At 41.0% G+C, this 27430-nt stretch overlaps 1 protein-coding gene across 1 annotated transcript; it reads right to left on the bottom strand.

Moving 5' to 3' along the window:
- Window positions 1–2290: 2290 nt before the first annotated feature.
- Window positions 2291–14414, bottom strand: LOC103703619 (uncharacterized protein C57A7.06). The gene is made up of 11 exons (XM_008786528.4): window positions 13988–14414; window positions 13768–13900; window positions 13239–13684; window positions 9310–9531; window positions 8720–9043; window positions 4837–5181; window positions 4677–4757; window positions 4515–4598; window positions 4067–4438; window positions 3318–3449; window positions 2291–2620 (listed from the first exon to the last, which is right to left on the bottom strand). Exons 1-11 carry the CDS (start codon window positions 14318–14320, stop codon window positions 2483–2485), a joined length of 2610 nt encoding a protein of 869 aa, XP_008784750.2. The 5' UTR covers window positions 14321–14414; the 3' UTR covers window positions 2291–2482.
- Between the last annotated feature and the right edge of the window lie 13016 nt (window positions 14415–27430).

Genomic DNA, 27430 nt, shown 5'->3' with positions numbered 1-27430 from the left:
TTTCCATATCCTAGCCTAATTCTATTGGGTTCCTTTTATTATTTCTTATTTTTTAAAAAAGAGAGGGGGGTATTTATAGAAAGAGATAAGAGACTCTAAAGTTAGAATTAAATGAAAGATGAGGTTGCACTGAATTCTAAGACAAGGAGAGAAAAATTGACTGATTAATCTTTGAGGAAAGATTGGTGAGGTGGCATACCTAGAGAGTTGAGATGATAGGAGAACATTTTTCTTGGATTGCATTTTTTTGAAAAGTTAGGGCTATATAGAGAGAAGAGGGATTGATTTGAGGACTATAATTCAAGCCTAAAGGTCCTAAGGATAATGATGAATTTGAGGCAGCAATGTTTTATTGCCTAAGGGCTATGAAGAAAGGATTGAAGAGATAGATGGTAATGATTTAAGGGTGTGTTTGTTTACTTGTGTTTTTTTTGGACCGATAAGATTAGAGAAGAGATAGGAGAGAACTAGGATTTGGGAAGTGAGTTCAATTTAAGGGTAAGGAGAAGAGCATAATGGATGAATTGGATTGAATCTTCCTCACCTCATAAGGATAGGTGATATAAAGAGAGAATGGATGGTTAGGATATTACAAGAGAGAAGAAGAGTGATCTCATGGTGCAAATAAATAGTAGCATTGATGTGAAAATTATTAGATTTAGGAAGGGGGATTTAGGATTATTTAAACATTTTAGGTAGGATATGAGGGCTAAACATGGGGCACTAAAAGATAAGGTTAGAATGCATGATAATATTTAGTTTAGAATGCACAGGCCTCTATTTTTCCATATTACTCTAGCATTAGTCTCATTTGTTTGGTCGCTTAAGGAATGTAATGACGAAGAAGTGGAGTTGTGTCTGATTTTGTTCACATAAAACATCCAATGATTTACATGGTTCTCATGTGCCACTCTTTCCCAGCTCGACAAACCACGTCCAATAACATCATTATTTTATTATTATATACTCCCATCAAAACCTTAATTAAGCCTCATAATATTTACAGCAGCCAGAAATAATGATCAATAATAAAAATATTTTAATTATCCGAATCACCATTCAAGAAATATTTTTTTATATACAATTGACCGAATAAATTATGCTCTGTATCTGGTAAAATGACCTTAGTTCTTAAAGTAACAATATTCATTTGTGGTACAACAAAAATGTTAGACAACAACTATTATATTGTATAATGGCATTTCTAATTCAATGATAGTCAAGTAATGACCGCTATTTATATACCCTATATATCATTGTTATTGTTATTGTAATCATCCTTCTTCCTTCCATCATTAGATTTTGAATAAACTTTTTTTTTAATTAAAGAAGGAGAATGATCACCCTCTTTCTCAGTCATGCTTCTTTCCCACCTACTTTTCTCTGCTTCATCAAAGAAAAATTATCATAAAAAATAAGAAGAGGGAAAAAAAGGCACTTTGTAGTAAAATGTGACTTTTAGTCATTGAACAAGGCCTACACATGCCTATTAATAATTTAATATTAGTTTTAAACTTTCGATTTGCTATCGTCTTTGTAACTTTGGCATACATCTACCCAAAGGCTTTCCACGAAATCAGGCCGTGACCAGGTTTGGTTTGGTATAATCCATGCTCTCCTAAGAATTGGTTTTGGTGGTAATTAAGGTGTTTAACTATAGTGGTCTCAAAGAGCAGTTGTCATGTCATAAAATGGTATAATATAGCCATTTGATGTTCAGCTCCCTCAAAGTCAGGGATGTTCCATTTTTATTATCTGAAGAGCTCAATAAAAATAGAAACAACTTGAATTGAATAAAAGGAACTTCATTGGCTAAAATATTTTATTTTCAGATAATTACAATGGTTTATAGTTTCACATACAATTCATCACCTATGCTTATACATGTAAATATATGGCCCTGCACTGTGTTTTGTGTTTATTGATATATTTTATTTTACAACCCTTATTATTCTCTTAAAATTTCAGCAAATATTTCTGCATTTCTTTTTCTCAAATTTCAAGTTTGCCACTTGTTAATTTTATCAAAATGCCTAAACAACCATAGTTTTTACTTTTTCATACATCTTGAAGTCAACTATTACTGAGTTACAGACCACTTGGGCCGACATCCAGGCTGTTTCTTTAAAAGAATTGGGAGAAGTTAAAAAAAAAACTTTTCCAATTTGCAATTCTTATCTTTTTTCCGTTGACACCCCCCCTATAAAAAACCTTAACCCCTAGTATGATGATATACCAGCCTATATTCTTGATCAAGCAACCTAAAGAAAAGTGCATATTACATTAAAAATTTGCTTAAAATTTTTCTACATTTTTTTCTAATTTTTTTAGTCTAAAATTTGGAGTTAGGATTTTACAAATCTACACGATTTTCAAAACATGTGCAATTGTGTAGAGGTCTGACTTCAAAATTTTGACTACACTACAAATATTTTGTCCAAGTTCATGATCTTAAATAAATAAAATTAAAATATATCTCATTTCATTTCCTCTTCTTGGAAGATGGAAATCCGGCAGATATTGTTTTATTTGCCTTCCTTTTGGGTTCCTCCAGCTTGTCATAGGGATCTACCTCCTCAAACTGGATTGGCTTTATAATGATCCCAGCTCTCTTGACAACCTACATGGCACCAATGTAAATAAATCCAATCAATTAAGAATTTTGATATTTTTCAAAAAAAAAACATAGGATTTATTTATAGATCTCCAAAAATAACTTTAGGAATTAAATACCTAATACTTCCATGATTTATATTAGTGTGAAAGACTTGGCCAAAGTAACATAATTTTGCTGCATGTGGTATGAACAGGCAAAGTTCTTCGGTCTTTGGTCTGAGCCTAAAATGTCTGATTTATTCGTTTTTACCTTGGACATCAAAAGATATCATGGCAATTTCCAAAGGAACATGCTAAACCAAGTTTCACCTTATCCAATCACAGCAACTTGTAGCCTAATTTATTGACATATAAAGTGTCGATACTACTTTCCTCTTAAAAAGGGCAGGATGCAAATTTTCTGAAAAATTAATCACTTAGTCCAGGATATTGGAACTTAAAAAGCCACTTAATAAAATCCAGGCAATATTTAAGTAAGAAACACGTGTATATAAAAATCAAAAAATATCACTTCACCGTGGATGAAATTTTCTCTGTTTGAAAATAAAGTTTTACTTAGTTCAATAAGTTTAGTCTGCTTTAGTCATTAAGCATGTCAAAGATTTGCTCATCTATCATAAACTACTCCAACTTTCCTTTTCTTCTTTTTAGAATTAATAACCTAAATATGCCAAAATTGCTAACCAGCTGATGATACTCACCTCAGGCCGATTAAGTGCTCTAACTGATATTGCTGGGTTATAGTCAGGACCAATCGGCATACGGATGCTCTGCTCATAAGCTTCTTTTGATGTATAAGGACGGGGCAAATTCTTTGCGAGAAGTTTTTCAGCCTGCAACCATGGAAAAAGATTTATATTAACTATAGACACAACATGATGTCAATGCAAAATAACATTTACAGAAAAATGAAGTAACCGCATCGATTTCCCATAGACACATACACAAGCCCATAATGATCACTTTTTAAATAAATTTTGTTGTTATAACATCGCAGCGGCAATTATTATCATCTCGTCAATTCTCTAATAATCATCATGTCTAACTAGCTATATAATAGGGACAATGGATGTCAATTGTATCCTACTACACATGCTCTAAAAAATATTTTCAGCATACACTTAAAGGTTTCAAAGCTTGACAAACCTGCTATAAACAGCAAAATCATTCGCAAACAGCTAGAAATGGCGATAACAACAGCAGAAGCAGCTCAATAGTTACAGGTTTTCACAATAGTTTCTCCACTAAATGGAATTCAGTCACAGATGTAAAATATAGCATCATTACCTAAATCTCAATAAAATAGTGATGCATGGAAAGATATAGCAATAGGGACAACAAAGACAAGCATGCTACAGCTTCGACAGAGTTATTGATTTATAAGTCTGGATTCTTCCCAAAACAACTACAAGTGCAAAAAAGCGAGAAGGCTTGATCAAATGGTTCATACCTTCTTATCAGTTTTCTCTGAAATAATAACATGTTTGAGCTTTGCATCCTTCCTCTTCTTTAGGGCTTCTTCCCTCTTCCTCTTGGCATTGTTATGTTCTTCTATCATCCAAGAAGGCATGCCTTTCTTCTGTTGGACGTAAGTCCATTGTCCCCATCCAGGAACCAGAACTGGTTTTTCGGGTTCAGGGTTCTCCTCATTAAGTAGCTCCATTTTGTCCTTCTCAAACTCGGCCTCCACATCATCACCAGCAAAAGCACGGTGTATAAGGTCAGCTTGAGAAGGAAGTTCATAATCGGTTTTTGCATTAGATGACAGGAACCCATCCACCATCTCCTCATCAGAATCTGAATCACTGTTCTGATCCGTTTCCTGGAATCAAGCAAGCAAAGTATAAGGCCACCAACCAAATTGAAACTTAGATACTCAACAAAGTAGCAGGACATACCTTGATATCCTGAGCGGGAATGGGAGGATTCTCAACGGCCTTGGCCTGTGCAGCAGTGCTATTTACTGCATTTTCACATGTCATCTGCTCACAACATCAGCAGATCAATAAAAATGACAATAAAGAGTTACTGAAAAGAGAACTTGTTCAAATAAAAATAACCTTTTTCCAGGAATTTGAAGCAAATATCGCAACTTCATATGTTGTCTTTGGACCAGGGTTTTTGATAATGCCATCGAAACTCTGCCACAGAACTTCATAATGACTGCACAATAATCAATCCAAAAAGAAACTATTCTCAAGAGGAAGTGCTTGAAATTACCTTAAATACAGCATCCTGACCCATTTCAGATTCATCACGGAGAGAAGATCCAACCTGTACTTCCTGTGACTCGCTATTTACTCCAAGCCCAACTTCCTCATGTTCAGTGGCTTCAATGTCATCTTCACTATCACTAGTGCCAACATTATCTGAACTCATTCTCTTATTAGATCCTTGAGGCTGCTTTTTAGCACCCCCAAAAACTTTTCTACCACTAACTTTTGCTAACTTTGGGCCTTCTGTCTCATCATCATCCTCAAGCTGCCTCAGAGCTTTATCATACTCTTGAAGAGCAAGGCGAGCTTCTTCATAAGCTGCCTCCTGTCGCTTTTTTAGACCACGTTCCTGGATATTAATGAATTAAACATGGTTAAGGAAATCAGCATACTAGATTTTTGAGGAAAGAAAAATAATATCATGCCAAGAAGATGGAATCCAAGAAAAATTTGAAAGTTGTGACATAATTAGTGATTCCTGGACATTAATGAATTAAACATGGTTAAAGAAATCAACATACTAGAATTTTGAAGAAAGAAAAATAATATCATGCCAGGAAGATGGAATCCAAGAAAAAATTGAAAAGTGTGACATAATCAGTGTCAGAGGCATAATCAATGAAACAATGCTTAAAAGCAACTCCTGGGTGAACAATAGACCCCTTAAAAACAGGTCAGACACCACACTATAGGAAAAATTCCAATATACCCACAACACCATCTCAGTTAGATCATCCACACCACTCAAAGCATCCTGGCAAGTTTTTCTCTAATGCATTTGCTGGAAACTTCATCCCAACATTTCAAGCATCACCACTTGAAGGTACGATCTTTCCAAATTGAAATAAGGAGCTAAGTTCTCTGTTCGAAGGAAAATAACTGATACTGTACATCTAGAAATAGTAGGCTCGGAGGAAAACCTCCAGATACTAATGTAGAGAGATAATGCAGTAGACTTGGGGTTTAAAATCCCTATGATTAGCCTTTGATATCAATATATTGTTGGTCCAACCATAGACCAAACTCAGCAGTTCGTACACAAGTGGTTTGAAAAGAAGATAGACAACACCTATTGATAATTCATTGAGATCACAAATTGTAGTGAAGGCGGGACTTGAATCCAGGTCTCTTGTATAGTAGCATCAGGACTAAGAGACTTTTCCAACTCAACCATGTGACACTCTCATATGCAATAGCCTCATCATCTCTCTACTTGGTACCCACAGTAGACCACATTTAAATCATCACGTGAGTGTTTAGCATGACACACTTAAGCAACTGGATATCAACTCTTATTTGCCTGAATTGGGAGCTGGTGTAGGTGCAAATACAGTGAAGCAGATATTTTAAAAACACTTGAAATAAAGATGCACTTAGGAAGCAGGAGCATGGTTGAGATATTTGGAAGATTCCGAAGCGGGCGCATTAGCCTAGGTGGAAGATTCCAGCTACTAAGTGTCAACCATCCACATGCTACAGTAAGTTCCAACTCCCTGAAGTCTGGAACAACTCCCAACATAGAATCAGAATCAAGTGCGCAAATGCATGTGCATGTGTAATCTCTAGATGACCTCGTACTAATTTTTCAATAAGTGCTAATGGCAGGGTCCTGAACCATCAATTCAAAGAAATCTATTAAATAAATCCAAAAAAGAAACTTCATATGCAACAAAAATCAATAACATTTACTGTTGCCTATAAGCTGCCAAAGGCTCATCATTGCTATTTGCATGATGTTGAATGAAGATAACAGCATGAGAAGCATATGAAGGAAAATAATGTCTTTAATTCAATGACAAGGCACCTTGAACACAAGATGCAGCAGCAAATCAAGATCCAATTCCCACAAACTGAAACTAGATCAAACAATGATCATGGTCCTGTTTTTAGGCAAGAGGAATGATGTGAAATTCATTGCTTCCTTCAATGTGACATCATAAACAGATATTGGAAGGTGAGAAACTAAGTATGATAGTCCCCATTTGCAAACATTAGGTTCTTGATGCAATACAATGTTTTCATGATTTGTGAATTTGGTGGATGCAACAACAGTTCCACAGAGATGATCTAACCTATGCATAATAAAAAATAATATTTTCATTAATTACTAATATCTATTATGTCATATTCCTGGAAGTTGGTAAGAATTTAGGCTACATTACTCAAACACGGCTCTCACTTCATGCACTAGGTTAATAGGAATTTCATCACAACTGCATTAGTGATTCTGTTTCTTTAGAGTGGTCAAAGAGTAGATTATTATTCATTAAGTTACACCAGTAACCAAAAGCATACTAGACCATGCCATCAATACTAAAGCGTGTGCCTATAGAACCATATATTGCACTCCCTCCCCCCAAAAAAAATCCACGAACAAGCAAAGACGCATGATATTTGTTCAAATGATATGACAAGCTGTCATGTGAACAATGATATAGCTATTCATATATGTCTTGGCCTATCATACAATTATTGCACAATACTTTGAAAGTAGACCAGTAGAGTCAAACAAAAAAAAAAAGATATTCAAGATGGAAAGCTTGTAAAGAAATAATTCTAAAAAATTTGCCACCAAGGTTGTAACCTGGTGGTAAGGGGGCGATAATTTCACTCGAGTTGTCCGGATTCGAAATGCGCGGGCGTCGATTAAATTAGGGAACTGGATGCCCCACGTCCGGACAGCTCATTGGCGGATATGCTTTCCTTCCATCTGTACCAAAGTGGCGCTGGGATAACGTACCCACATGCAAAGCGGTGAGCCCACGGGTCGGGGAAGGCACGCAAAACCTGCGACCTATATCGAACATTCTCTAGTGGAAGGGGGGGCCCAGTGGGGGCTGCTACGCGGGTGGGCTGGTACCTTCCCCCCCTCTCTCTCTCTCTCTTCTATTAACCACCAAAAAAAAAAAAAATTTGATCTACAACTTCTATCCCCCATCTATCATGAAGTTTGAAACAATACAATCCTTCAATTTTTTTTTATCTTGAGTGCCCCATTCTTAGTTTTCTACAAAATTTGAAAAAAAAATTTAAATTTTGTACTTTCTCCAGAAACTGGTATACTGAATCCAAATCAAATTCTATCATTTCCATCCTGTATGTTGAGCTGTATGTTGCAATTGTGGCAAGTCAAGCTACTATTTAGGTTGAAATGGTTAAGAAGATAGGAAGAAGATTGTGAATTATTAGAAAGCAACTCCTCCTCCGCTGCATAATATGCAATAGTGAGGCAGAAATCACAAAACCAATGACTGGTGACCTTTTTCAACAATACATGAGTTCAATAAACAAGAAAATATTGCTACAATCAATGCCCAATGTATATCCATGCTAATAGTGTAGTATTTTGTATATATGAGCCAATAAAATTCATGTTAAGAAGATATTGTAATGTATAAGTGGTTAGCTAGCATCAATGAATCATAAATAAGATGTACCAATCTGTGATATGAGGGTTATGGAGAATGGAGATATGGTTCAACAAAAGCAATAAATTTTTGGCTCCCAAATTTGCAGAGTTCAAATTATTGGAAGATTCTGGTGTCTAAGATCCTTATCCATGTCAATACAGTAGTTTGATAAATCTCTCATACTTCCTACTGGTTCCTCAACCAATGATGACGACAAATACAGAAACGGCGGCGGTACCATCAAGGAGGAAGGTGGCATTATTTGTAGATAAAAATAAAACAACACAAATAGACCATCAAAATCCATTGAAAAGAAAGCAAATGATTGACTAGAAAATTTGATCTACAATAGTAGAGTAATTGACATGTGGCATAAATTTTGGATTTTAACTTCATCACGTGTCCAACAAAAACAGGAATATAAAATCATAACACAAAAGAATATTGATGGCATTCATATAAATTCTTCAAACCTACCATGAAAGGCAGTGCAAAGACTCCTGATTTTGGTATCTCATCCTCCTCTTCCATGACATTAGCTGTCTTCTCTTTTGCCCGGTTTAGAAGCTTGGAAGCCCGTTCAGTGCTTGTTCTTGGTGAGAGATCTTCAGAATCTTCATCACTACTGTCATCGCTACTGCTAGCATCTTTCATGGAATTTACTTTTCTAGTTAAAAGTTCATGTTTGTGAAGTTGGTCAGCTATAGCAGCTCGAGTGCCCTCATCTTGTACTTCTAATCCACGTTGTAAGATACGCCTTGCCCATTTTGAGTTGTTTTTATGCTTCAAAGTCATACGTTCCTGTATAAATTTTGTAAGGAAATGAGCTTACAAATGAAAACATGATGATGATGATGACAGTGATGATGATGATGACAGTGATGATGATGATGATGATGATGGTGAAGATGATGATGATGATGATGATGCTGGTGATGGTGAATATGATGGCGGTGTTTGTGGTGGTGGCGGTGGTGGTAGTGGTGACGAATCATTTATCTTCTACAGAGAAGAATTTTATAAGATAAAGTAAACAAGCACCCAAAATAGCAAAGAAGTGTTATCACCTCTGCGCGTTTGAATTCCTGTTTCATAGCATAATCTTTAGCAGCTTCAGGATCCATCTGCATTTCAGCTGATGCTGCCTTCAGTTTCTCTTTCTTCAAAATACGATGATATGTCTTGGATTTAATTTTCTTAACATGTTTCGCCTTCATCTCATGACGGAAAAGAAGGCTGCGCATTTTGGCAAGACGATTCTGGTGGTCTTTCACATCTTCAACAGAGATCTGCAGAAGCATCAGCAATCAGATACATTCAAATCCTATCATATGAAGTCAGATGGTACCTATAAAATAATTTCACAAAATCTACAAGTCTAGTTAATGGAAACCATTCCTTATGCATCCATAACTATAATTAACAATGAAAACGGACCTAACGTAAGTATAGATACTTCAAACCGCATGCCATTTTTGTGCCAAACATATCAGATACCAAGACTCATCAGATACTTCTATGATACATGTCTGATACTTATATTAAGCATCCTGTTTTTCGAAACTAAAAAGACGCTCCAAATACTTCTTGAGTATGCTCGAGATACTTCCTTCGTACCTCTAAGAATGAGAGGGAGCCTTTGTTCTTTATTTTTTTATGAATGTTAACCTTTTAATGGTCAATAGTAATTCTAGGAGTTTATGGTGTTGAAATTAGAGTATGGACTGAGATGTATGGAATTCAATGATGATTAATGATCAATTCATGGAAGATACTATCGTATAAAATATGTAGTATGTTATTCTCGTAGCCCACTAAGCTTTAGGAATGCTTTTTACATATATAGGTAAAAGTTACATATATATGCATTACCCTATGATAAACATCTCATATCCAATTTTTTCAAGATTTGTCGTATTGGCTTTTATGTATCATGCCTTATGCATATCCCGTGTCCATGGCCATGCTTCATGCATTTATTTTTGACCTAGTGCAAAGTTATGTGATTCCCCAAAGTCTAATGAATCTGGTTCAAAATGATCATAATGCATTACCAACCAAGTTTGTCATAGTGTACCATGAAGTCATCTACCATGTATTCGTTTTGGTCAACTGGCTGACTCCAATATATTCAAGTTTTTTTAACCACAAATAAGGCAAAGAACTAAAAAAAAAGCTATACAATTTTGGAGTACAATTTTGAAGTGAAGTCTTCTCCTGAAGCATGCTTGATCCAATTGGTTATATCTAAGACTGCATCTCAGATGTAGGAAGGTGCTCTCTTTCAGAACAACCAAGTAGCTCATGAAATATTAAGATTTATGTTGGCATGCATTTGTAAATGCCAAAATGTGGGGCTGAAATTAGCACGGGCTCCTAGGAAATGTAAAGGTATGCATGGAACTGCATTTTGGATGCAATGAGAAGCATTCATCAGCTGCTATGATGCTTACAACTGATAACTTTTTCTAGGGCTCCATGCAGACTTATATCCAAATACAATCCAGTCTAACCTGAGAAATTTCCAGGATAGTATATGAACAGCAACAGATTTTATGGATACAGCTTCTGTTCTTTGGTGGATCACACTTGTATAGATTGACTAATTATGCAAATAAAAACTACTTATCATTCATAAAACCTTTGCTAGCTAAGCCACTATGTATGAAGCTAAACAAAACTTTCAATACAGTATCTTTATTTTATAAGATAAAAGTCATAATTATCTAACAAGACAAATAGAGCAATGCTTGATTGAAAAGGCAGAGATTCTGTAAATTTTCTAAAACAATATTGAAATGTTAATATTTATAGATAAAATATAAGCCTGACATCATATTCGACTTGAAGTATCACACTCAAAATTATTTGTAAAATTTTCCAGTAATTTTTTGAAGTTGGTTAAATGTATAAACACTTTCACTTATGTCAAGTATTCTGATGACAGTTTGTGAATGACCTCTTTTACTTAACTATGATTTGTAAGCAATTCAGCAATATTTTGAAAAATTTGATGACTTTCAAATAATCCTTCCTTTATCTCTTGCTTAAGGGAAAGAAATAGGAGTGCATGGCTAAAGTGGGAGACTATCAATGCTTCCTCTAACATGATCACCATCATCAATGTTTGCCATCACCTAGCGACGCACATGCCCAGAATTAGTATGCAATCAACACACTGTCCAGCCCCAACGTGGAGCCCATTGAATCCATTTTTCGGGTAACTTAAATCTGAGACTAAGATCCAGATTCATGGCATAATGGGATAAAGTTTGAGATATATTTGCTGAAGGCCTGATCTGGTTGCATTCCTAACAATAAGGAACCCATAAGGAGAAGAAGAGATTTAGAGTCCTGCTAGGATGGTTTGTCAAGGAAAAAAAAATGAAAAGAATATTATAACAGTACCTTTGTCCTTCCATACCTCTATGACTCAAAAACCATTATATTCCTTCAAGCAATAGAAGGAAAGTTGAATAAGACCCATTGAAACATTTCATCTGCGTATTTTCTAGGCTTACCAAATGAAAAATATCTGCAGGTTGCATGTGATCTATCTCCAAGAATCCACTGTAATATTTTTTATAAACATTTTTTTGTTTTAATATCCATTTCAAGTTATGCATACAAGATACTAATCCAACACCCTATGCCAATGTTCAGCAATGACATCCAGACTAGTATGCAAGCAAAATAGATTGTTAGACTACATCCATAAACCATAGCAATTATATTCAGCTAAACTATATCTATGAAGACATTTTTCATCTACCTGTATCTCAAATCAGCACCAGAATTTACAGATATTCTCTCACAGCTCCTATCCTCCTAGGATTTCTACCATCCATCTCCAAACATCCACATGGATTTGAATGCAAGAGATTCATATGGCCAAACCATCAGTTTTCAGATACCAACTTGTCCCTGTGTCCTAATGTTTAATGTTCCAGTAGTAAACTCATTTGAACAAGCATTAAAGTGATATCCATAACTGTCCAGGTTTCCAGCACATAATGCAGTTGCATGTTAATGGGTGCTGTCATGCCAATGCATGCCAAGCACTGGCACAGCAGGGAATGTAATATACACATGCCAAGCCAGCAAGCATGCAAAGCACTAGCATGTGATACTTAAATCTTGTCTAAGCCTATTATTCCCCAATGAACCACATATCAACCTCCATAAGAAAACTTGGTCATCCTAAACAGCAAACCGCAAAATATCATCTAGTACTTTGCCCCATAATTGTTATCTGCTTCACCATTATTATAATTATTTTCTCACATAGTGCCTTAGCCACTGTACTCTAACTATATCCAAATATCTACATCCCACTTGGCACATTTTTTTATATGCACTGAACGATAGTCATATAGTGCTAATTCTTGGCTCAATCATGATTGGGCTACACTTTTGTCAATTTATTCAACAAAGGTCAATTCTTATTTTGATATAATAACTTCCACTTGGAAGTACCGCTATTTGTTACATTAATCAACATTATATCATCCATACAAGTGTACAAGGGTCATCGCCTTCATAATTCTTGGGGGAGGGGGTTACCATCCATTTTGATGACAACAGATGTTTTTGCATGAAGAAACTAAGCAAGCATATTAATGACAGGGGGAGTGGAGTTGGTTATGACACGTCTCTCCATCCTTGCAGAAAAGGAAGAAATATTTTTGTGTTTTATTTAATTTATAACATTCAAATTCCGGTGCTCAATGCTCATGAGTGTAAAGTGAAACACCACCCTCTTTCAATTTATGAAAAGAATAAATTAGTATAGCCGCAAGAAGGAATAACTAAATAGACCAAGTGGCATTTTTAATTGAATGAAGGGTGAAATATAGAGGCGGCTACCCTTGGATTCAGAAGGCAAAGTTACATGCAAAAATATCTTTTGCCTACGTTCCTCCTTTGCTCCTGCACTTCTCCCTAACTATATTCACAAAAACTTGCAAACCAAAAAATTGTTAAGTGATATAGATACCTTGTTTAACTCGAGAAGTCTTGAACCATCTTTCTCATGGGCCTCCATAACTTTTGGATCCTGGACCAGCAAAGCCATCTTCTTCTCAAACTCTGTCCTTGGTTCAAACTTAGAAGCAATAGCTCCAACAGTTGAGAAGCCCAAATTCACATCCTCATCAAAATACAGAGTAGGGGCCTCTCTGTTCCTCTTCACCAACGGCTCCCACTTAGTGATGTCCTTCTTTGAATGCTCGTAGGCCACCTTCCTCTCCAGCTTCTCCCTCGCCACCTTCGAAAGTGGGGCCTGAAGGGGCATCTGCTTCATTTCCAGGTGATCCAATCTCCTCCTAAGCTTGCTGTACCCAGGCTTGTCATGAAGAGGGTCCAAAAGATCGTGGATGCTGATCTGCTCATCACCCACATCCCCTTGAAAGTCCACTAAAACCGCCTTCTTCTTTTCCTTACCTATTAAAAATTAAATTTCTATCTAGAAATCGATCTTTTCTCCCCTTAAATTCATTGAAATTGGAATTGGAGCTGGAGCTTACCTTCAAATGCCTCGCCGGGCATGCCGGTGATCCCCTGCAGCATCCTCAGATGTCTATCACGTTCCTCCTCTTCATCCGACTTGTCCGACGGGATATCCTCATCCTCCTCATCATCCGAAGGCACGTCCTCGTCCTACAACCAGAAAAAAAAAAAATCCGGTTTTTTATAAATTGAGGCAACTTTCAGGTCAAATTTTACAGCATATATATAGGGGCAAACCTCGAACTCTGCCGGGAACTCGTACTCATAGTTCTCCACAGAGTCGAACCGCCGGTTCTTTTTCGATTCCTCTTGGGGGAGCGGCTCCTCGTACTCATATACGTCCTCCCTGACATCTCCCACTCCTCCATCGGATCCAGACTCAGGAGATTTAGGGTTAGGGTTTAAGAGATCGATTTCTTTGCGGAAGGAAGAAGGGAGGTGAGGACCAGATCCTTTCTTCCTCCCCTCTTTTCTGCCTTTTTTCCCTATGGCCTTTTGGGAAAGGAGGGGGTTGCGCTGGGGACCCGATCCTTTCTGCCTCCCCTCTTTTCTGCCATCCTTCTTCCCCATGAAGAGTTTGGGAGAGGGGGTTGCGGCAGAGTTCGGGAGAGGAGGGGCTCGGGGTTGCGGTAGAGTTTGCGAGAGGGGGTTGCGGTAGAGTTTGCGAGGGGGGGTTGGGGCTGCTATAGAGTTTGGGAGAGGGGGTCGGGGTCGGGGTCGGGTCGGCAACTTTTACCTAGGGGACTCGGACGGAACCACAGCCGACCCCCTCGCGGCTAGGGCAGGAGACCGGCGGGGTGGGAATTAAGGCTGCAAATCGGTTGGGCTGATCCATGCCCGACTAACTTAGACCCAACCCAATCTATTTTAGAGGACCGTAGAATCGAATCGGATTCTAAAATTAAATCTATTTTTTTTCGGATTAAGTTTGGATTTACTAAATTCAGACTTGACCTGATCCAATCTATTTGAATTTTGAGTAATTTTGGATATCCAATCCTACAATCCGTACCAACTCGATCCGACTCAAATTTGTAAAATTATTTGAGCCCGCAGGCGATGCAAATCAAACAACTAAAGTTATTTGGGCCTGACACGTTCTCCAACAACGAGAGATCCTCGAAGAAGCTAAACAAAGGGAAAGAACCAATCCACTGGCAAGAGAATCCGACTGGCAGAATTGAATCTTGGGACGAGATTTCAAAGGAGACTAGTTGGGAGTGCGCAATGAATTGGATTCAACGATTTAGGATTTGGGATACGGAGCCAAAAGAGGGAGGAATATTAGGACAGGTTGCAACGAAACGAAGGATGGGAGATGGGTTTGAATCAAGAAAAGCAACAATGAGAGTGAGAGCAGAAGAAATTCTTTGATATCTACCAGCAGAGCTAAAATCACACAAGGAGACAAGACAAGATTCGTAAGAAATTTAAAAGAGGATCCAATTTTCACTGACCTGAGCGGATGAAGTGTGGGTCCTCAATTGTCTACCACCCACCGCATCGTCGGTCCCGGCACTCGCTACAAGCAAGCCAAGGTGAGAGAGGTCGTCAAGCTCATGAACCTATGCACCTTGATGATACCCGAACCTTCTCTCCGCGCACTTGAAGAAATCCAAATGATTTTGGCGTATGCTGCATGTTTGACAAAATGGCTAAATGAAGAAGGTATTTACGATTTTAGTTTCCATGGACACGGAGGTGTTTGAGCTAATGAGAGAATGCAGTTCCAATACCCTGAGAGAGTCGAGGCTGTCAAAGGATCCATGTATAAAGACTAGAGAATCAGCCCATGAGGTCATGTGGGCCTTTTGAAATTAATTGTGGACCATTGCCATAAGGGGAAAAGCACGCGTTGTTTGTGTGGATCATATTAGTTTTGGGACTCAACGAGTTTTTTAAAAATTGATGAGCCGGACCCGAACAAACAGATCTGACCCGGACCCAAACTGAACCCGAATTTTTTGAGTTGGAACTGAGTTATACATAGAGTTGACTCGACCTGAATGATCCGTTGGGACAAAAAAATGTGGTCATGGACCCGACTTGACCCAATCTTCTATTGGGTTGGGTCTGGGTCCAAAATTAGGACCCGAACAAGAAACCAGTTGGGTCGGAGCCACTCAAGACCCGATCTGACCCGACCCGTTTGCACCACTAGTGAAAATGGATATGTGCAAGGGAGGGAGGGATCACGGTCGGAAAGATGCTCTCGAGTGCCAAGCCCTAAAACCACTCCGACATGAATACAAAACGGTTAGCAGCTTAATTTAAATTCCAAAAAAGCCCTTTGTGTCTATAAAAAAAGAGAAGAAATGGGATTTCCACCAAAGTCCATAAAACTATACATTTATATAGAAGGGGCTTTTTTGTGTCTTGGAATGGATAGAAGGCCTTTGATTCCATGCTATGAAAGAACAATTATCAGGCTATTTTACTAAAATTTTAAATAAAAGGATGGAGATGAATTTATTTTTAATTAAATTTTTTTAAAAGAGTTATGGAAGAAAAATAAAGTCATTTTCGTTTATAGATTTGATATTCTTTTTTAAACTTTGCAGATCTAGTATTGAAACTCCTACAAAATTGTCCCTCATCCTTTTCCACCAGCTCATCCACTCACAATATTCAAGTTGCACAAGTCATGAATAGAATTTGAACAAATTGCACATAGCTGATTTTAGAATATAGTTGGTATAATTGAAGTCTAATAAATCATATGCAAGTTTCTTATTTTTTATGTTTATTTTAATTAATTTATAGTATTATTTTTTATTATGTATGCTTATTGTTAGTAAATTTCATCAAGAACTATTTGCAAGACCCCTGCTGCCCAACCATTGGCTAAAACAAGCCTTCTCTTACAAGCACATTGAGTTGCAACAATACTAAACTCTCTCACTTGTAACAACTTTATCTGAGACAAAGGGGTAACTTCAAAAGCATCTTGGCTATCCATATCTTCTTCGTCTCTTTCATAAAGCATTTCTACAAGAAATTTTTTCCTTCCTCGTATGACCCTTCCAGTATCTTAAGCAACACATCACCACGATCAATCGGGAACTGTAATACCCAGGCCTTTGAAGCCTGAAACCAAACTAGGCCAAGTCGATTTGACCGGCCTAGAAGTATGCTTCGGCCCAAGGAGAACAAAAAATTAACATGTCCTGCACACACGTGCTTGGGAAGAAGAAGACTCATGATGAAGTCTTCTTCCTCCCCGAGTTGGTTGGATAGAATCCGACTCCGACTCGAATTCCGCTTGTGGCCGAGCTCTATAAGAACTCCTCCCCATCCTCCCTCGCCAAAGATCCACGCATGAACGAGGCTCTTCGCCGAAGATTTTCTTGGCTTTTCTCTCTGAATGTTGGGCGCTACCGACGTCGTCGTCGCTTCCTTTCGCCATTTGGAATCAAGTAAGGTCCCAACTAACTTTGATCCATCTTTCTCCTCCTTCTTTCAGACTCCTTAGATCCTTGGTTTTGGCCGGTGATCGCCAGAATTTGGGCAAAAAAGGGATCTTCCCCTATTTTCAGAATCCCATCTCTTTCTCTTTTGCTGGGGCTTTCCTCTAATCCCCCGCAATGGCAGAAGACCATGGCCTGAGCTCGGGCCATTGGGAGCCATGATTTCTGAGGTTAAAGGGAGTTGGAGCACCTCTTTTTTTTGCTTTTGGTGCGGTCAGCTGTCAGCCGCTGCCGGCCGCCTATTGGCCGGCCGTGAGTCCCTTGACTCGGGGCACCACCACAGCCACCCTCTTCCTCTCCCTTCTTCTTCCCTTGGCTAAAGAGAGAGACCTTGTTCTCTCTTCCTCTCTCCTTTCTCTCTCTTCCTCTTTCTTGTTTCTCTCTCTATAAAGTTTCTCTCTTGATTCATGGCCAAACATGTTGATTGATCGAGGTTGACCGTGCTATTAACAACCAAATTTAGACTCTTGATTGAACCCAGACTAAGATTCCCTCTTTTCTCCATCTTTTCTCTCTCTAATGAACTTTCTCTCTCTACTCTCTCTAGAGTAGTTGGATCTAGTAGGAACTCTTCATACTAATTTTGCATTGACCCTTAGTGAAGAATCCTAATTCAAGATTGTCGGGTGGCGTGTCAGACCCATCCTGTCTCTGCCAAACATTGTTAGATTGGATCGTCTCGATCTTTGTTGAACCATCTGTATCCTAATCTGAGCATAATTCGATGAACTGTACTTTTGATCAAACCGATCGAGGTGTCGGGCACTCGTGCCTGGTTAGCCCTATGAAGGTATTGGAATTAGGATTCTATTCTTCGAATAATCATGATAAATTCTAATTAAAAATATTATTTTTAAATACCAGGATCTGAGAAAGATTTTTGAAATTTATTGGATATGTTAGTCGGATTGTGTTTGAGGTAAGTAATGCAACCTTTTTCTAGATTTATCGACAAATTATAAATATTTTTTTGAGTCAAATTATTCTTGATTTATGAATTTGATGCATGGTGTTATATACCTATTTCTAAAATATTGTATGATTTTGATTGAACGTATTGGTTTTGATATGGATTATATTTGATCGATTTTGATGTCGCATCTTTTGACTTGAGATAGCGAACATATTTTGAGAAGAAGGGTTTTGAATCAAAATAGTTTTGAACTCGCAGCCGGACAATGTTGAGGATCCCGTGAATGGGGGCTAATATGTTGACACTTGTCTGGAAAGTTGTGTCCAATATGATTAGTGACATACCGCCAGCAGACCAGTGGTCCTGAAGGACTTAACTGCAAGATGATGTGTAGCTCACTGTAAGAAGATTAGTCGATATTATGACCCTGCCACAGGATGATGTGGTCATAGTTCTTGACTTTTGAGTTAAATTTGATGATTTGAAAAAAATTAATTTATGAAATATATTTAAATTTTGAGAAAAATTAAATCTAGCATAAGTAATATATCACTTTTTCTAAATTTATCAGCAATTTTAAAATATTATATTCAAGATTTTTGAGTGGTATTATTTATGATGCTTGAATTGGATGGATAGTATATTATTACGAAAAATATTATTTCGAAATATTATGATGACATATGATCTTATTATGGATATGATTGATTGATTTTGATACTGCATGATTTTAGAACTAAAATATGAAATTGAGAACTAATTGAATTTCGACTTGTCTATGTTGAGGACCCCGCCAATGGGGACTAATACGTCGGCACATGATTTGTCCTAAAAGTTGTGTCCAAGATGATTAGTGACATACTGCCAGCAGACCAGTAGTCCTAAAGGACTTTGCGGTAAGATGATGCGCAACTCACCATAAGAAGATTAGTCGATATTATGACTTGGCCATAGAAAACATGTGGTCATAGCTGAGAATTGATAAAATGAATTGAGTATTTGAAAGAATATGAATTCATGAAAAAAAATTAAAATTTTAAGAAGAATGTGATTCATATATTGGTATTACATATATACTTATTTTCTATAATTTATTATCTATTTGATTGCCTAATTTATCTAGCTCAAGTATTCATTGCTTACTAGATTGTCTAGCTCGTTATATAATTTTTTATTTTTTTTCAGATTTAGAGAACTAGCCTATCAAGGTTTTCAATATGGAAGAGCGACTAGAAGAACTATGGCACAAGTTATGTTAGATTAGAGTTTATTTAAATTGATGTTTTATTTTAGGCTAATGTTAGAATTGCAAGACATTGTAAGTTGAGTTAGTTAATGGAATAAAGTTTACATATTATTAGTTAAAATATTTTGCTGCATATTTATAATTTCATATTGAGATATCTTGTATGCTTGTGGAGAGAGCTTTTCTATGAGTATGCAGCGGTTGCCGCATCCCCTGGCTCATGATCTCGGGTCGGAGGCATGACAGGAACAATATTGCAAGCCACTCCATCCCAACCGCAAACTCTCTCACAAGCTCACTAGTCACCACCTAGTTTATTCATAAACTAAAGCAACCAATATGTACAAAAAAAATAATAATACATGATGCAAGTTAAATTGTGCCCGTAACATCTATCTAAAGTAAAAAAATTTAGATTTTTATCATAGCTAAATTCCTACATTACTCAAGTGTTAACATGAGCAATATAGACATCTAAAAAGCAATATGGAATGCGAGTCAAATTATGAAAGCAATATTTTTCTATTAAGCATAATTTTTTAGATAAATCACAAAAATTAAACAAAAGATATCCAACATGGAAATAATCACAAACCAAGGCAATTTTTGAGCATAATAATACTTTTATACTAGGCAAAGGTATGAGCATGCATTTAATTAGTTTTTTTGGTAATAATATTTAATACGTTTTTTTTTTTCAACTGACAGAGATCGGTTATAGTGGATGTCACTGTTATCAAGGGTCCCATCACTCTAGACTAATTCAATTCTATTCGCATGGACAAATAATTAAAAATTTTATCTTGTATCAAAAATATGGTCCAAAATATAGCAATATCACTCGTTGAGTAAATACCAAATGATTAGGTGTGTGTTCCAACCCGATGCTGCATAATTTTTTCTCCTTTATCTATTTCCTATATTCATCAAACAAAATAAATATAGATATGGATACATTAGTATCTAATTCGATTTTTGCCTTAGAAGAGGAAGGAAAAGGAGCCCACCCAATGTCATTAAAGATATGAAATCAAGATATAGAAGATGGTAGAAGAGATTAAAAATAGGTAAAAATTATGGAAAAGTGAAATAGAAGTTAAATTAGAAAGCAAAGATGTTGGAAACTTTAACCACAGCTGGTATGTTGCTTGTCCAATATTAATATCTTGGTGGTCAAAATGGTCAATTGTTGGCCACTTCTTATATAGATGCTCTTAGTATATAGGACACATGTATATCTTGAATTACTTATACCATCAAAATATCTTCTCCTAGACATGTACCAGATATACCTTCAAGAATATCATTTTCCATACCTGTATGCATTGTGAAGTCCAGAACTTTAATATATGGACAATCTGATCCTTGATATATTTTTGCCAACACATGGGTGTGTAATCAAGCATGCCCTTTCAATGAATTCTCACATTCAAGATGTCCATCAAAGAATCTATATGGCAAAACGATCATGGTGTGCAATATTGCATTAATCAATGATCCCTTATTTGCTAAATGCAAAAGATACTTAGATACATGATACAATATAGTGGCTAGATGGCATCTATCTTTATAGTGTGTCGATGTTAGATTATATACTCATTTTCAAAATGGAGTCTTATGGCATGATAACTTCTAAGAAGGCATAATATAATTTTGGGATATTATTTTTCTCCGAGCATGATATCAATAAAAATAACGAAAGAAACCCTAATATTCTTCATAAGGTTAGATACGTGGCCACAAGAGTTCAAGCAGGGCAAAATGTCGGTACCTAATCAAACATCTAACATGGGATTCGTAGGACAATGTGTATCCCTCAATTTAATCAAGCCTTGGTTGGAAAAATGAGCCAAGTCCAAAGATGCTACAAGTTCAAAGGCATAGGCTATCGGACCTTATGTGACTTCATTTCCCAACTATATACTCATATATCTAAGGTAGGTCCCAACCAACAAAATCTAAATAGAACCGGAAGATACGACTCACATAAAACCCATCAAATTTTAATTGTGTTTGGGTTGAACATTTTGAAACTAAGATATGTTATAATACAAGTAGTTAGGTTTATAGGTTGGTTGATTTAAGTAGTCCCTTAACTCAATTCATCAAATTTACAGTCTTAGATGGTGAATCATTTACCTATTTTTGCTGGTGTTCTAGGAAGATATCACTATCTCTCCCTTAGATAAGCTTTTATAGACAAATTTCAATTTTAAATACGCATATTTTTTTATCTATTATTTTGATTCATTGTCTAAAATACTAATCTAGCACTTCGCATTCATATATATTTTGCCAGTGCAAAGTAATGCCCGTGCATGACAATTCTTTGGGTGGATAGATATGTTGAACACGTTATTAATGAAAAATAAGATATTTATGTGAGATTTCTATACTTGTATCTGAAATAGAAACTTAAATAATTTTTCTTGACCAAAAACATAACCTTTTTTTATAGTAGGCTTCTTAACCTTAAAACGGTATCTTTTAGTTCTATGCATCTGTAGTTAAAATTGTGCAACTCAATTTGACATTTCATAAGAAGGCATTAGCATAGGCCTTGCCATTTTTTACAAGTTTTGAGGTTAGGGTACCATCATACTAGAGATATCATTTTAGCTTTTTTTTCCTTTATTTTCCACCTAGGTTAATAATTTTAGATCCATAAGAAACCTTGATATGTTAGACAGAAACCTAAGGGCTTGTTATTCCTCCTTTTCTTGTTGGAAAAATAAACAAAGATGAATCTTGACTTATTTAAAACACCTAATCTTCTCACTAGCCAAAAAGGAAAATAAAAGAGGAAAAGAAAAAGGAGAAAAAGATAAGGAAAAGTTGTGATCCCCTAAGTAGGGAAATGTAGTCGATAATTTTACTAGAAAATGATAGAATTACACAAAAATAATTATACACTTCTATGATCTTTACCATATATTCTATCATTGTACTTCAACCCGCCACCTCGAAAATACAAGACCCACATATTTAGTTGTTCTCTTTGTCCATCTTTCTTCTCTTTTTTCACCATTCTTTGCTTTACATCATGCCTTTGACTGCAATATTATATCTCCACCCTAGTCATTAAATCATTTTTTAGCTTTTTTTTTTTTTGATAAGTTTTGATTTATTTAAATAATAGATGAAGATATTTTGAATTTTTCATTATTGATATGATCAAAATATTATTGTTACGGGGACTCAGCACCATGCCCCGGACCGCCGCGCCCAAGAAGCTGCCCCTTGATCCAGTAACCCGACCCCGAGTCGGATATCTTCGGCTCCGCAGTCCGACCCCGAGTCGGCTGCCCCTTGATCCAGCAATCCAACCTCGGGTCGATATCTTCGGCTCCGCAGTCCGACCCCGAGTCGGTTGCCCCTTGATCCAGCAATCCGACCTCGGGTCGGCAATCTCTTGACAACAACAGACTGTTCCCCTGAGGCACGCCGCGGCCCCCTGCTCCACTACTCCCTGCAACGGCCGAATCCGGCGCTGCCCCACGATCCCCTTTAACAGCCGTACAAAGCGGAGCTCCACTACGCCCTGCCATGGCCGTACCCAGCGCTTGCCCCACGACGCCCCTGTAACGGCCACGTCAGTGGCAACCCCATCGTGCCACACGATGACCAATCCCCAGAAAAACCCCCCAGCCTGATATATATGGGGCTGGGGGGGAAGGGGAAGGGAAGAAAGATTTTCCAGAGTATCATCTACCTGCTACCTCTCCTTCTCCTTCTCCTTCGATCTCCCCTGACTTGATCGTCGGAGGGCCCCCACTACCCTGGAGGTGGTGCGAGGCTTGCTTGCAGGTTTCCCGGCGGAGGGCGGAGCGCAACCAAAGCAATTCAAAGGGAACCCCGTTCACACCGCTGTGCCAATCGTTCTCGGTTTGGACCCCCAGCAACAGTTGGCGCTAGAGGAAGGGACCGGATCTCAGAGCGATCGTAATGGCACGGCGAGGTGGTCGTGGAGCTTCCAATGCTTCCGGTCGCGGGGCCTCTCGCGCCTCTGGCCGGGAGGCCGCTGCATCTCCAACACACTCTCAGCAACACTCCACCGCCCCACCGCCCATTCAGACGGTCGAAGCCGCCCAGTTCGACCAGCTAGCCCAGCAGGTTCGCACCCTCGCGGAGGCGGTGCAGAATCTGCAGGGTGCGATGTCCCGGGCGCCGCAGCGGACTCAGGAGCCGCTGCTGCCTGAGCGTTCGCCTGTCCTCCTCAAACCGCGCTCCTTCCTCTCCCATGGGGAGGAGCGCCGGCGCAAGGAGGATTCTCGAGCACGCTCCATTCTGCCGGGACCTTCCCATCGGAGCTGTGCGGGGTACGAGAGGCGGGCCCGGGCGCGTTCCCAGACCCCCCAGTCCTCGAGGAACCCGCGCTCCAGTCGGTCCCCCTCTCGCCGCTCCTTGTCTCCCACCCACCGGTCGCGCTCCCTGGACCGGCGGGTGGACGATCTCCACCGACAACTCCAGGTCCTGAAGGGCCATTCCAAAGATCCCTTCGCCGACTTGGAGATCTCCTCCCAGCCGGCGCTTGCCTCGAGGATCCTGCGGACCCCGAATCCGCCGGGGTTCAAAATGCCGGCGATCGAGCCCTATGACGGGGCGGCGGACCCGCGGGATCACGTCGAGAGTTTCAGGACCCTTATGCTCCTCCACGGAGCATCAGATCCCTTCCTCTGCAAGGCCTTCCCGGCGACCCTCCGTGGCCCGGCAAGGGCGTGGTTCGCCGGGCTTGGAGGCTAACTCAATCCAGTCCTTCGACCAGTTCACTCGCCTCTTCATCACCCATTTCGCCGTCAGTAGCCGGCGGCGACTGGTCTCCGACTCCCTCTTCGATGTCCGGCAAAACGAGGGAGAAAGCCTGCGGGATTATCTTACCCGCTTCAACAAGGCTACGCTGGAGGTCCGGAACCTGAGCCAGGAGGTGGCTCTTTCAGCCCTGAAGCGTGGCTTCCGGAAGGGCAGACTCACCTTCTCCCTGGACAAACGCCTGCCGCGGAGCTTCCCAGAGCTGTTGTCCCGGGCGAACCAGTATGCGGACGCCGAGGAGGCGGCCGCCCACCGGAGCAAGGAGGCCGCCGAGATCCCTCCAAAGCTCGGGAAGAAAAGGCGGAAAGAGGCACGCCAGAGGAGGAGCCCGACGCCTCAACGTCGGCGCAGAAGCCTGTCGCCGGCGAAGGAACCACGGCGCCCCACGCCCTCGTTCTCCGCCCCGACGTTTCAACCGGTACACCCCTCTCCTGACTCCCCGGGCCCAGATCCTCATGGAAATCAAGGGGCGGGAGGACCTCCCGGTCCCCGAGACAGATGAAGAAGATCCCTGAGAGGAGGCCCTCTCGGGCGTACTGTGAGTACCACCGGGACCAAGGCCACGACACCGAAGACTGCTTCCAGCTTCGGGACGAGATCGAGGCTCTCATCCGCCGAGGGCGTCTCGGTCGATATGTGAACGACCGACGTCCCCCGCAGACTCGCGTCTGGCCGACCCGGCCCCTCCGGAGCCTCGGGAGCAGAATCGACCCGTCGCGGGCGTGATCCATACTATCACTGGGGGCTGCCCCCGGCCCGTGAGGAACGCAGGGGGCTCGACGGAAGCGTCAGGGGCAGCCGTCGCAAAGAGGCAGAGGGTCGGTAATGTAATCACTTTTTGTGATGAAGATGTAAAGGGGGTTCAGACCCCCCACGATGACGCCATGGTGATCTCCCTCACTATGGCAAACTATGATGTAAGGCGTGTTCTTGTGGATAGTGGAAGCTCAGCTGATATTTTGTTTTACGAGGCCTTCCAAAAGATGGGCTTGTCCAGACAATTGTTGCACAAAATATCCACCCCCCTCATAGGATTCACCGGTGATGCTATCCCGGCGGAAGGTGTCGTTGAGCTGCCTGTGACTGCGGGCGTTGCACCCGCAGAAGCCACGGTGCGACTCGGGTTCTTGGTCGTCCGTGTTCCCTCAGCCTACAACGCTATCCTCGGACGACCCGGGCTGAACGCCCTTCGCGCGGTGGTCTCCACGTACCACTTGCTCATGCGGTTCCCCACGGCGGCCGGGATCGGAGAGGTCCGAGGCGACCAACCGACCGCACGGCAATGTTTCCTAGCGACCCTCAAAGGGAAGAAGCCCGTAGAAGCCCTAAGCGTCGAGTCCCTGGATGCCAGAGACGAGGTGGCCTGGCAGCACGGGGAGCCGGCCGAAGGGTGTGGTCGAAGTTCCCCTCGAGGAAGGCCGCCCGGACCGGACGGTCCGGGTCGGCGCCAATCTCGGACCCGGGAGCTCGGGCTCGGTTGGTGGAATTCCTCCGAGCCAACGCCGATGTATTTGCCTGGTCGGCGGCCGATGTACCTGGGATCGACCCGGAGGTCATTTCTCACGCCCTCAACGTCGACCCAACCCACCGACCAGTAAAGCAGAAGAAGAGACACTATGCCCCGGATCGGATTCGGGTGGTCGACCAGGAGGTAGACAAACTCTTGGAGGCAGGATTCATAAGGGAGGTGAGCTACCCCGAGTGGCTGGCAAATGTCGTACTTGTCCGGAAGGCGAGCGGGAAGTGGAGGATGTGCGTCGACTATACCGACCTGAACAAGGCGTGTCCCAAGGATAGCTTTCCGCTTCCGCGGATAGACCAACTGGTCGACGCGACTTCCGGATATCAGCTGCTGTCTTTCATGGACGCCTTCTCCGGCTACAACCAGATAATGATGGCTCCACAGGACGAGGAGAAAACTGCCTTTATAACAGACCGGGGGCTGTACTGTTACAAGGTAATGCCCTTCGGTCTGAAGAATGCTGGCGCCACTTACCAGCGCCTCGTCAACAAAATCTTCAAAGAGCAAATCGGCCGGAACATGGAGGTGTACGTGGACGATATGCTGGTGAAGAGCCGCCATGCAGACCAGCACATCGCGGATCTGGAGGAGACTTTCGCCACCTTGCGGAAGTTTTCGCATGAAGCTGAACCCAGCGAAGTGCGCCTTTGGCGCTTCGGCCGGGAGGTTCCTCGGTTTCATTGTCAACCAGCGGGGGATCGAAGCCAACCCGGACAAAATCAAGGCCATCCAAGATATGTCCCCTCCGACCAAAGTGAAGGAGGTTCAGGAGCTCGCTGGGAGGGTCGCCGCGCTCGGACGATTTGTGGCAAAATCGGCCGAACGCTGCCAACCTTTCTTCAAGGTGTTGAAACGCCCGAAAGACTTCCTCTGGACGGCCGAATGTCAAGCAGCATTCGACCAGCTCAAGGAATACTTGGCGTCTCCTCCCCTGCTGTCCAAGCCGCAAGAAGGGGAGATGCTCTACCTCTATCTGGCGGTCTCCCCAACCGCGGTCAGTGCGGTGCTGATTCGGGAAGAGGCAAAGCTCCAGAAGCCTGTGTACTACATCAGCCGGGTCCTACGGGACGCCGAGACGCGGTATACGAAGGCTGAAAAGATCGCCTTCGCGCTGCTGACCGCGACCAGGAGGCTCGCCCCTATTTTCAGGCCCATTCTGTCACCCTCTTAACTGATCAACCACTGCGGCAGATCCTCAGCAATCCCGAGAATGCGGGACGGCTGGTGAAGTGGGCAGTAGAACTCGGTGAGTTCGACATCCGCTACCAGCCCCGACCCGCCATCAAGGCCCAGGTGCTCGCGGACTTCCTCGCTGAGTGCACGGTGCAGGAGGCGGAACCTTAGGTCCACCGGAAATGCCCAGCCTCGACCTCCCGACTTGGACGCTTCACATCGATGGGTCGTCGAACCCCGAGGGTGGAGAGGCCGGGCTGGTCCTTACCAGTCCTGATGGAGTGATAGCCGAGTATGCCTTGAGGTTCGGATTTCCAGTGACCAACAACGAGGCGGAGTACGAGGCCCTAGTCACAGGGACTCAAACTCGCCGAGGAGCTCGGCATCCGGCGCCTGAAGGTCTTCACCGACTCCCAGCTGGTGGTCGGGCAGGTCCGTGGGGAGTTCGAGGCCCGGAACCCGACCATGCAGAATTACGTCCGGAAGGTGCAAGCACTCATTCCCGACCTCGGCAGTGTCGACATCCAGCAGGTCCCAGAAGTGAAAATGC

The sequence above is a fragment of the Phoenix dactylifera genome, chromosome 3 (assembly GCF_009389715.1).
Source record: "Phoenix dactylifera cultivar Barhee BC4 chromosome 3, palm_55x_up_171113_PBpolish2nd_filt_p, whole genome shotgun sequence".
NCBI classification, from domain to species: domain Eukaryota; kingdom Viridiplantae; phylum Streptophyta; class Magnoliopsida; order Arecales; family Arecaceae; genus Phoenix; species Phoenix dactylifera.
This window is presented reverse-complemented; position numbering and strand designations above follow the sequence as displayed.

Excerpts from the sequence above, each read along its gene's own strand:
- LOC103703619 (XM_008786528.4), bottom strand. The coding sequence starts at position 14,320 with ATGGGGAAGAAGGATGGCAGAAAAGAGGGGAGGCAGAAAGGATCGGGT. Across the intron at positions 13,901-13,987 it reads AGTTCCCGGCAGAGTTCGAG|GACGAGGACGTGCCTTCGGA; the intron begins GTTTGCCCCTAT and ends TTCTGGTTGTAG. Across the intron at positions 4,758-4,836 it reads GTCAGGATGCTGTATTTAAG|AGTTTCGATGGCATTATCAA; the intron begins GTAATTTCAAGC and ends GTTCTGTGGCAG.